The 12,088-nt window shown below is 34.7% G+C and overlaps 2 protein-coding genes across 4 annotated transcripts; both read right to left on the bottom strand.

The window, feature by feature from the left end:
* Nucleotides 1–1,762: 1,762 nt before the first annotated feature.
* LOC18613922 (cytochrome b5) lies at nt 1,763–3,420 on the bottom strand. Its single transcript, XM_007051406.3, has 4 exons — nt 3,265–3,420; nt 3,050–3,144; nt 2,286–2,352; nt 1,763–2,173 (listed from the first exon to the last, which is right to left on the bottom strand). Exons 2-4 carry the CDS (start codon nt 3,134–3,136, stop codon nt 1,911–1,913), a joined length of 417 nt encoding a protein of 138 aa, XP_007051468.3. The 5' UTR covers nt 3,137–3,144; nt 3,265–3,420; the 3' UTR covers nt 1,763–1,910.
* A 1,736-nt stretch (nt 3,421–5,156) lies between these two features.
* On the bottom strand, nt 5,157–8,668 carry LOC18613921 (protein SHOU4-like). Of its 3 annotated transcripts, none has more exons than XM_088810638.1 (4): nt 8,570–8,668; nt 7,519–7,674; nt 5,734–5,945; nt 5,157–5,634 (listed from the first exon to the last, which is right to left on the bottom strand). In XM_088810638.1, the coding sequence occupies exons 1-4, from the start codon at nt 8,591–8,593 to the stop codon at nt 5,424–5,426; spliced, it is 603 nt and encodes a 200-aa protein (XP_088666764.1). In that variant the 5' UTR covers nt 8,594–8,668; the 3' UTR covers nt 5,157–5,423. The 3 variants fall into 3 exon arrangements, with proteins under 3 accessions (XP_088666764.1, XP_007051466.2, XP_007051467.2); XM_007051404.3 differs by having other exon boundaries at nt 8,273–8,664; XM_007051405.3 differs by having other exon boundaries at nt 5,491–5,654; nt 8,273–8,664.
* Nucleotides 8,669–12,088: the final 3,420 nt, after the last annotated feature.

Below are 12,088 nucleotides of genomic sequence, written 5' to 3'. Positions count from 1 at the left end.
TCAACCTTTTGCTTCATTTGGACACTAGAATTTCAGAGGTTAGATTAGTTTGTATTTGATATATTATAACTAAAATAAACGAATACATGAAATCGTATATGAAACGTTAATCATTTCAAATTTCACCATCCGATAAACTTCTCTTTTCAAATTCTAATTTGACCATAGCAGATATGTGTACCAGTTGTTTTGGGGTGAGAAATTCTTTTCTATAGTTGAAGGAAAAGAAAGAGAGCAATGATTTACCATCCATTTCTCCTAGCCTATTTTTGTTCTCCAGGAATATTTATTTAGTTGCCAATATCTTTCCTGGAACCCATAGTCCTCTTCTTGTTGTGTCGTTTATTTATTTGCAAATATCTCTTGCTTTCCAAGTTCCAACCAGATATCTTCCTGGCTTTTGTTAAATGTTTTCTTCCTTCAACTTGTGTTGATCGAGTAGCATGTGCGACTTATTATTGATGCAGGAATCCGAGAAGATCCATTGGGCCAATGATGAAGATTTTAAGGTTTAGAAGGCTCGGCCTATCTCATTTCCAAGCTGTCCTATTTAGCTAAAAGAGGTGACAGATCAGGAACTTCCAGCAGAATAATCCATTATCCGCATTGATTATTACAATCAAAAACCATTTATAAACATTTCCTTTTGTGGTTTTGCACACCATAGATTTTTGTTTCTTTTATCAATTATATGTCCACATTAACATGTCGTCTACTTATTATTGATGTATTACTCAACACTTACCCAGCTATGGCTGTCTCACCAAACCTGAAACTTGTATGAGATAGTGTTAACCTAGTCAATATCTCGGGCTAACTATGCCCGGGGGAACCAAGATATTGCCACAATCACATATTGGTGGCAATTTGAACCTCTGATAGAGAAGTAAATATACTACGGAAGTTGTTTGTTCAAGCAAGTCCCATTCGGAACGTGGATATAAGAGTTACTAATCTCCACTAAGGGGGTATCATTTCGTGTTTAACATACTAGATCAGATAGGGAAAGCATTGTATCTAAACAAGGAATCCCAACATATAAAACAAAGAACGTAGAAGCAGCTCTCATGCTGGCAAATTTGTTTCTTCCTGAGAAGTTTCTGCATGACACTTTTTTGCGCTGTGCGGGATTTGGATACTTGTTGAAAGAATCAGAAATTAAGGCAGTTGATGAGGGCATGGTTTTGTTAGGTGCGGCCATCTGGATCACCTGAGGTGGCGGTATCTGCTCGTGCATCAAACCGGTGAAGAGCATGCATTGCCAATTTGCCAAAGGGCAATAATAGCTGGTCACTATACATTGGAAGCGGAAATAATCAAATTTCCAACGTGACAGAGTGATGATTTCACGATAGGACAATTAACCAATACAAATGGGTTTTTCTGGTGATGGATGGATTAGCGAGAGTAAAATATATATCACATTTCTTTTCTCCCTGTTTCAGAAAAGTGGCCCTCCTTGGTGTTGTCCTTCAGTCTTCAGCTAAAGCAAGCTTTCTTCCTCCCAACGTTTTTCCTTTCTATTTTCCTTTTCTTCTCTGGGGAGGGAATGATTAAGAGATGCCTCAGATATTTGATAATGATGAGGTTAATTGAGCGGCTTCCATCTGTACTTGTAGACTCAACGATTGTGTTTAAGAGATGCCTCAACATTTGATAATTATAAGGGTATGCGAGAGGTATCAAATTCAGATATCTGTCACTTATGTTATGCAAGAGGACTAAAAATTTAACAGAAAGGATCTCAAACAATAATAAGAGATTAAGAATGACATATGCTAAGCCATCATTATTAGCAACCAATGGTAGAAAGAGAAGTCATGAACATTACAACAAAGGCAGCTTTCACCAAGCTTTTACTGAGCAAGTTGGCTCTTTTTCAATGTTCCATGATGTAAAAAGTATGCAATCTAATCTTCCGCTTTTTCTTTTTTGCCCAAGAATTGCAAACCAAATGCTAAACCCAAGATCAAGAGGGGTACCAGCAACTGCAAAATCCTAATCAGACAGCCAGGCTCATCGGGTTTATGAGTTACTGCTGATGTCTGTGCTTTGTCCTTCTTAGGTGCGGGGACTGTGGCACTGTCAATCTCACCAATGTAGTATTTTTCCATCATCTGTTTTGCATCATCACTGTGACCTACATCCTCAAAATCCTCCGTCGCATCTTTTCCTGCATATTCAGGTGTTCATATTGGTACCAAAATCCAATGAGATGAATGAACCCAAGCTAAAGAAATATGATGGGCTTGCAATGTTGGTACAAGGCACTGATATAATCTTACCGCTAGCAGCTAGCAAGACTTCATCTCCTCCAGGATGCTCCTCCAGGAATGGGGTAACATCATACACCTGATAAAATAAATTGAAAACAGAGGCAAACATGAAATGGCTGCCATCGATCATTCTTGCTGAAATTGACTTCATTCTACAATTTCAGATAGAATTATCCCATTTGGAAAGACGTGCAAAACCAGAATTCCATTTAACAATGCCATGTAAAGTCCAGCTATATTCAGCAGGTTCCAGCATGAGATCAGGTACAAAAAAACTAGCTAAGCTAACTACTCCAAAACCCTCCGGAATTTTCTTAACAGAAACAGCTTTGTTACATATATCATGATTAGCAATGACCCTTTCTATTACCTATTATCTCAATTTCATCAGATATAAACCTTCTCCTCAGAACAAGCTTCCAATGAGTTGAATTTGGGATAAGTTTTATGTCTTATATTTCTCTTGTTCAGCACAGGATTCCAAATGAATCAAATATCTATAAAAATTTTAGTACTATAATAATTCATAAATCTCCACCTCTGCTCTATATTCAGTTTTATCCAAAAGTAGACATGCATACATACAGATCGGAAACAAGATAACCGGCAACTTGCTTGCTTCCAAAAGTTCTAATCAAAAGGGGTAAATCCGATCTTTACATTGTAGTAATTATAGAGAACACAGTTCCAAGTTAAGATAAGAAGAAAAATATTGAAAAAAAAAAACCCAAAGAAGGGAAACCCCAAATAATATATATAAAGAAAAATCTAACCTTTCCAGAGATCAAAAGCCAACAGCCTGTCCTTTCTTTGTTCTTTGCCACTTCTTCATAAGCAAAAACCTTTTGCCCTGAACCCATTTCTTCAACTACACAAAAGGAAAAAAAAAAACCAGCAAAACAAAGAAATTTCACAGTGATGATTAGAATAGAACTAGAGTGATTATGAGAAAACAAGAATTTTAAAGAGAGGATTTGAATATTCTTACATGTTTCAGAGGAAGTCAAAAAGGATAAAATTTGGGTTAGGGTGGGGAGGGGGGTGGGGTGGTGAGCTTCGGGACGGTGCTCTCAGGGTGAAGTTACCTTTCAACAAAACAAAATAGTTGACAACTGCCGACCGTTCAGACACTAGACACGTGCTTCACACTTCCCTTTACGTTAGTACATCTTAAAGATCCCCACTAGCTTTTCTCTAGATTCTTCCTCCCCTTTCTTTTTTATCCTCTTGAACATGTTTGACGTTTAATATTTAACAATTATTCAATTTAAAATTTTCGAGTTCCAATTTTAGAATCAACTTGATTAAGATTTAAGGAATAACAAAAATCATCTCTGTTAGAATAAAAGATTAAAAATATAAAAAATTATAAAATAATTTTATTTAATTTTACTGTTGACATTCAAAAATATTAAAATTATAAATCTCGATGATATGATAAGATCTAATAATTATAAAATCAATTTATTGAATACTCACCAACGATGTTATCAAATGTTTATATAGTTTTTTTTTACTTTAAAATTATATAGAAGCAATTTGGAGAACAATAAAAATAAAAGTAGAGATGGAATGAAATTAATTTTATAATTTTTTATAAATTAAATAGGAAAGTTAAAAGAAAAACTCCTCTTTTTTTTGACTTGTGTAGTTCAAAAATATAGATATATTACTTATTTTATAAATATTTTGATTTATTAACATAAGGTTTAAAGTTACCTAATTGACTCATGAACTTAGGGTGGTGAAGACTATAAAAAATGGCAGTTGTTAGTTATCTATGCTTATCAAGCCGTCGTTTATCCATAGACGAAATAAATGTAGATTAGGTAATACAATTAAGAGTATTCTCTTCTTGTTGTGGCTTAGATTACTTTTTAAATAGATTGTAAAAGCATTTGAAATTAAAATCTATGTTTATGTTCTACTTTCATGCAATTTAAAGAAAAGAAATATTGACTTCAAAGGTTTCTATTATATTACAATTAATTTTTTAAAATCTTTTTCCTTAATGGTTTTTAATATTGATTACAAAAAATTAATATGAAGTGCCATGAAAGTTGAAATATTTTTTTAATAATATTCAAAAATAAAGGAGCTTAGAGGGTAATAATACTTCTAAGAATAACACATTACAAGGAGCTTAAAGGGATTTGCTTGGGATTTTTCTTGGGCCCGGAGGGTTTAATGTGATCAAACTTGGGTTTTAAAATGTCCTAATTTTGAGTCCAAAAGCTAACGGACTGATCCATGAAGAAAATAAAATGGCCACTCCAAGGTCTAAACCTACGCAAAAGTTGGACTATGGCCTGGGGTTGCTCGAACATATTTGTCAAGTTAAGATGTTATCCTTCATCTCAATTTCTGAGGCAAAACCACTTTGAATTGTTGTTAGGTTTTCCTGTGCGTTAAATTATTGGTTGGCATTTGGCAGTTGGTGCAGCTGAGCATTGAATTCGAAACTTTTGTTGCCCAGGTTATTATAATTCCAGAGAAGGATTCTCGTACTTTGACCGGAAAGCACTTGAACATGTCACGTTCCATTTTCCTTCGAATTATGCAGTGTGGTGGACTACCTTTTCCCAAGACAAGTTCATGAGTAATTTGTTTTCCTAAGGTAACATTCATAAGACTTGAAAAAAATAGTCTTTACCCCTATCCTAGCCATTCGGGGATCATGATCCATGCGCCCCGGTGGTCAACAAGTGTCGAATTCAGGTAGACTGAGTGTTCTTCTATCTGATATTGGTGGTTGGCCTTCACCATCAGTGAGGCTAATTGGACGACATTGAACAAAAAACACATCGTGAGGCCTGTTAAATACCAGTAGGAAAATAGTATAATAGACTGGATCAAGTGGATGCTGAAAGACTGAAAAACGTCATATCGAAGGCCATTTTCTGTTTTAATTAACAAAATTTCTTGGTTGCATAAGGGCAAGGACCCTAGTAATTCACCCTATATTGCCTTGTGGCAGAAGAAAATGTAGCTGAAAGTGGTTGAACTATATAAAATACGATGGGATTAGGACCATTTTACCAGACAGTTTATGTTACAACTGAAAGAAGCATTTTCAGAAGAAATTAGCTTTATCATCCAAGATCTCCGAGGCTTAACGTAAATATATTCCTACAAATATGTCAGACGCTACTGTTCTGGGTGTTGAATGGAATTCAGGTCAAGTGTAGGTTTAGTATCTGGTATCCCCAGGATCAGCCCATCAACATCAACCGGAAGAAGCAACCTTCGCCACAAGCACCCTGTAGAGATGATCTCTGGTGGCTGAACAATCATTAGAATATCATTACTTTTGTGCAACATTCCTATTATGGAGACAGTGCTGCCTTCCTGTACATACCTGCCAAAACTCATTCAAATCTGCAGTTTATAAGTGTTAAAGTAAGCATGGGCAAAAGCAGCTAGAAATTTAAGCTCCTGGTTGTATAAGCAAAGTTACCCTTCTTCCAGACGTAGTAGACGGGCTTCTGCAGAAAGGTTTTTGTCTCTTAACCAATTGCTCAAGTGAGGAGATAGAGTTCTGCATTGTTTTGTAGTATTGACAAGTTCGCTCTCAATGATCAAGGGCATAACTTCACAACCAGAACCAGCTTTTACAACAGCTCTGACTCCAGACTTCTGATCGGTTATATAGAAGTCTGTAGAAAACCTCTGTCATGCAAAAAAGTCAAGCAAAATAAAGTAAAAACCTCTACAAAAATATTTCTATTTCCATAAATAGCATATTTTCCAGATTCAAACTCATAGAAACTTAAAGACAGAGAATATGGATGGGTTTGAAACAATAACCCGTAAGTTTGACAGGCTAAATCCACATGTAAATTTTATCATGTATAAAATTGGAATATAACATATCATCATAAACCAAAAAGTGGTTTTCACATTCAATCATGTTTAGTCCAAAATTCTGCATTAGATGTCTCAGGCAACATAAAGAATTTCAGAACCTTTTGAAATGTTTGCATACTAAAGACAGAATGAACAACATCATTGCAACAGATTTTACATTGATCATGTGACAGTTAACGATTCCTCACAATTTTGAAAAAGCGAGGAATTAATTAGGTGGTATAAGAGAAAGAACTACTGGATCGCAGCACCTACCATATCTAGCAATTAGGAATTAGGACAATAGGAAATCAGAAAATGATAAATTTTATCCTTAGTTCTAGAAGGTAATTGAATTGCAAGACATGTTTAATAGGCTTGAACAGCAGAGACAAAGAGTGAGCAAGAATGTGTTAGAGAAAGAAGTCAGTAAATATTGAAGGTTAACAAGCAAGCAGCTTTATACTAATTATTATAATCAAGAATAAAATTCTGAAAGAACAGATGTTATGGGAGATGCAGGTGAAGTTGGGTTGATCAAGTTTTCCCACCTCATTATTCTGCTATATATTTAGAGAATGAGCTTGATACAGAAATGAATATGATACAAATCAATGGTAATCTGGCCTCAACCCTATGGACTCCCCCTTGTAGACATGTAGATTTGGAAAAATATTTAAGCACCAAATACATGACACCTATAGCACATATTTAGCTATTACCTATAACTGGGGGTTATCTGATGTCAATTAAAACTAGGTGATCTTAAAATATACTCTAGTTAATCGATGAGTTCCAAAGTAATAAAAAGCAGAGCTCTTAGTCTTCAAAATTTAGCTGCATTGTATGCTTCAAGACTGTGAGCAGAAGAAAACAACACAACATCAGGACAATTGGACCAAGGATGTAGAAAGGATAGTAGCAAGAATGTAAAGTGCATTGAATAGATGATCTCTGAGAATATGCAGTGGTATTAATGGGAACCAAAAGTGAGCCTGGTAAAATGAAGAGACATTGTTCTACTGAAGTTCATTAGGCAGTTGTGATAATGAGAGGAAATAAATAGAAAAGCAGATGACGCAGCGTTGAATATAGTTACAAATATCTAACAGAAGATATCATTGTCATTAGAACCCAACGTCAAAATGGAGTGATGAAGCTTATGGAGGTTGGCAGGAATTGACATTAGAGCATTATGTCTAAATGGGTATTACAAATTTCTAAACTTTGTAGTGACAAACAAGCAGGGAACGTTGATTGAATGTCATCACCACTATCAAAGCTAAAATCTAGCACAATTAACCAGTGAAACAAAATGGCATCAGTTTCAACCTCAAGTCAATTCAATAAGAAGAATATGGCAGAAGTCAGCCCTTTAGCGATATGACTTACACACCTCACAGTATGCTAGGTTCCACTGAAAGCAAGATCTATTAACGTTAACCGGCTTCAGACCAAACTGTCCATATTCATACAAAAGAGTAGATGCATAGATACATCTGGCAACCCTTTCATATGAAGTTTCCAGAGAGTGACTTCCACATGATGCTACCTGAAATTATCAACAATGAAAGAGAAAAAAGTAAGCAAAAAAAAGAATGCACGAAAAAGCAACAGTAAATACTTATTGAACATATAGGAGTCGGTGATTAGTCACAGACAGGTGGATTGATATAAAAAGGGCATAATCATTTATACAGTTTCAACTCTTAACAGCATCAAGCATATCAGTGCATTTTCATGAAGGTCTAATTATCACTCTATTCAAAGGGAAAAAGGAGATCATCTTAGTAAAAGAAGAAAATTTGTGCCAACTGTGCATTTAGATGAAAAAGAAAAGAATTAATTATTGAACACTACTATCAGTAGTCATCAACCAATTAAATTTATAAACGTTACGATCCACATTTATCATAAGATGAGAATTTTTTTTTTAAAAAATAAAAAACTGATTATATCACCAAAAGCCTCAGCTTTAAACAACACAAAGAAGTCACATTTTCATTCTGTTTCTCCACAACCCAAGTGCTCAATGCTCAACAAAATGTCATAAACAAATGGATCCCAGGAAAAATTACAAGAAACCCACAAATTATAACAAACAAAAGACAGTAAAAAAAGGAAACTTTGGAAAGGGTATATGATAGTACCCCAGTGATCTTAACAAGCTGTCCTTGACGTGCAAGTCGAAGATCAGAATCAGGGAAAGAGTTAAGGAAGAAACCAAAAGCAGCTTTGTTATGATGTCTCCAGTTAACAGCATTCCAAGCCAAGAAAGAAGCAACCAAAGCAGAGAGAAAGAGGAAAGAGAGAAGAAAAGCAGCGTTGTGGACCACGACAAGAATGAAGATGGAGACAGACAGACCAATGAAGAAAAGAGTTACGAGAATGTAAAGAGCTAAGCTTGGTATGGGTTTGCAACTGTAGCTACTTTGCTGCTCTCTTACAGCTGCATTGGAGAGGTCGTTCATCACTCTTTTCTTTCCCTTTGTTTCCTCAAAAGGAGGAAGACACCGTGGGGTTGAGCTCGTTGAAACTCCAAAATGCATATTTGGGAGAGCTTTTCGGTGGAGAAATAGACAGGCAAAAGGTGTAGCGTTCTGTTCTGAGTTAAGTTGGGCCACGGTCTTAAAACTCTTTTAAGGACTAGGGTCCAGCCCAAAGGAAATTAGTGATCTTAGTTATGACCTTATTGCAAGAACTCAGCATCCCGTGTTTTGTTATTGTAATTGTCTGAATTTGGATTTTTTTATTAAATAATAAAGCAATGGAAAAACTCTATCATTCTGAACACCAAACAAGGTAATGCTAATGGTGAAAACAGGTACAGACCCCAAGGATTCCTCCCTGAACTCAGAATGTATGGTCTCCATCATCCAAGACATAACAAAAAGAATCCCAGGTCTGGTCTAAATTCCTCTGATTCATTAATTGCCACCTTCAACTTACACCATTGATAAGAAAATAAAAAATTATGTTCCCCCTTCATTTTCTCTTTCAGCAGCCAATTACATAACAGAGTAGCACTGTATATCTTTTGCTATCAATTTGACTCTTAGATACACGGAATCTCAAACATAGAGTTTCCATTTCTTCACTCTTTGTTTTGGTCACCAAGATAACTCAAGTGAAAGAAAGGAAGAAAAGAAAGGTTTATCTGTAATGAAACTGAGAAAAAGAAGATAAAACCATAACAGAGCAGGAGATATCACATACTGCTCTAAAAGGGAGAAGAAAAATCAGAGAACAAAAGAGAGGAAAACTTTTGATATAAACGATGCTTTTAATTCAACAAGAACCAAAAATATTTATACAAGCTGTACAAGGTTAACAACTGTTAATATAAAGGGACAAGTGTTATTAACCAAACCATGCACAAAGACAACTCATAAGCAGGTGTGGCTCAATACTTTCAAAGGTTTAAAGCGATTAAATATTTAAGTGAGGTCCTTATTAAGAAAAAAATTAAACGAGATTTTTTTATTGAAATTAAAAAAATTTACCATTAGTTGGAGATCATTAAAAACATATTACATTAATTGAAAATAGAAAAAAATAATTGAGAATTATTAGCATTATGGGAATTGAGAAGTGATAAAAAATAAAAACTTATTAAACACATAATTGAAAAAGTGAGAGAATATGTAATTTTATTAATTATTTTGACCTTTACATAAGTGAGGGAGTGAGATAAATAGTTGAGAATTAATAAAAAGTAGGAAGTGAAAGAAAATAAATATTTACTAGACACTTAATTCAAGAAATATTTTGTTAATTATTTTAATTTTTATATATATTTAATATAATTAATTATATTATATAAAATTATGGAGCTTATAAAATTATGAGGCCTAAAGCAAGGCTTTACTAGTTTTATGCTAAAGTCGGCCCTGCTCATAAGCACCGGTATTACACTCTCAATAACCAATACAATGAAGCAAAATACATAATAAACAAAAGATTATAGTCAATGCATGCTTTAACTCTAACACTCCTCCCTAAAGCCTGCATCAACAACACACAATTTGGCTCTTAAATCTTCAAACCTGAACATAGGCAGAGTCTTAGTCATAATATCTACTAGCTGATACAATGAAAAGCAGTATTCAAGAATAATCTCACCACTTCTTTCAGCTTCCCTGATAGTATGGAACTTTACCTTTATGTGCTTACTCTTGCCATGAAACATTAGATTTTTGTTGGTGGCAATTGCAGACTTGCTGTCAACCAAGATACTCGTTGGAATCATTTGCATAAAGGTTAAGTCCTTTAAAACTTTTCTTAACCAAAGAGGTTTGTTTGTTGTAGCATTGGTAAATATGTGCTCTACTTCAGCAGATGACTATGCAACCATAGCTTGCTTATGTGAATTCCAAAAAAAAACTCCATTACCTAAAGAGAAAATATATCCAGATGTACTTTTGGAGTCTTCAACACTTCCTGCCCAGTCACTATCTGAATATCCAACCAAGCTGATCTCTTTCATTCTTTTAAAATACAAACCATGATGAATGCTGCCCTTTAAGTATCTAAGACTACGTTTAGCAGCTACAAAGTCAACATCAGAAGGCTCTCTCATAAATCTGGATAGCAAACTTATAGAGTACATCAACTCAAGTCGAGTAGAGCAAATGCAAAGTAAGCTTCCAATAAAACTTTTATAATTGGTAGCATCTTTGAGCCTAGAACCATCATTTGCAATCAGCTTTTGATTCACAACTAGTGGTGTTGATACAAAATTACAACCACTCATATGAAACTTACTCAAAATGTTTCTGATATAATTTCCTTGAGACACAAAACTACCTTTGTTAGTTTGGTATATTTGCATTCTCAGAAAATAATTCATTAAGCCTAGGTCTGACATTTTGAATTTCTTCTTCATCTTAGATTTAAATCTATTAATTATTGTTGTGTCGCAGCTAGTGATCAACAAATCATCAACATGTAGAGAGATAATTACTTGAGCTTGATTCTCATGCTTAAGCACATATAGAGTAGCTTCATTGGAAATTTTTTCAAATCCTAAATTCACCAAATAAGAATCAATCTTATTATTCCAAGTGCGAGGAGCTTGTCTCAGGCCATACAAAGCCTTATGCAGCTTACAGACTTTATTAAAATCACATTCAATCTTGAACCCTTCAAGTTGCTCAACATAAACCTCCTCTTGCAATGTACCATTCAAAAAGGCTGATTTCACATCAAAACGATATACTTTCCACCCAAATGCAGTTGACAAAGTTAGCAACAACCGAATGGTTTCATATTTGGCCATAGGAGCAACGGTATGTAGAAAATTAATACCCGGCAATTATAAGTACCTTTTGGCAACAAGTCTTGCCTTATATTTGTTCAAGGTACCGTCAAAGTTAAACTTCTTTTTGAAAATCTATTAACTTCAATCACATGATGATTCTCAGGTATATCGACTAGTGACCAAGTATTATTTTGATTAATCATATCAATTTCTTCATGCATTGCAGCTCTCTACTCTTCAAATTTAGTTGTTGTTTGACAACTATCTGCTTTAGTTATAACCATCAAGCTTTTGTGATAGATATCATCAAGACTCCTTGTACCTCTGATTGCATAGTGCTCATCATCATCAATATCAACATTCTAATATGCTATATCTACTACAGTTTCAACATATTCTTAAAGCTCAATTCTGAATGGAGATTCTCCCTTTTTCTGATACACTTTCATTCTAGCTCCACTTAAAGTCTTCATCAAAAATAACATTTCTAAACACAATGATTTTTTTTGACTTTACAAGATAAACTCTATATCCTTTTGACTGCTCACTGTATCCAATAAAAACTCTTGTTACTGACCTGTGATCAAGCTTGTCTTTGTAATTCTCAGGAATTTGATGATAGCAAAGGCTTCCGAATATCTTGAGATGATCACCTAAAGGCTTTCTATTGTACCAAGCTTCATAAGAAGTCATTCCGGACAAAGCC

The sequence above is a fragment of the Theobroma cacao genome, chromosome 1 (genome assembly GCF_053813885.1).
Source record: "Theobroma cacao isolate CCN51 chromosome 1, ASM5381388v1, whole genome shotgun sequence".
Classification (NCBI taxonomy): Eukaryota; Viridiplantae; Streptophyta; class Magnoliopsida; order Malvales; family Malvaceae; genus Theobroma; species Theobroma cacao.
The sequence above is the reverse complement of the archived record's forward strand: the minus strand, read 5'-3'. Positions and strand labels throughout refer to the sequence as shown.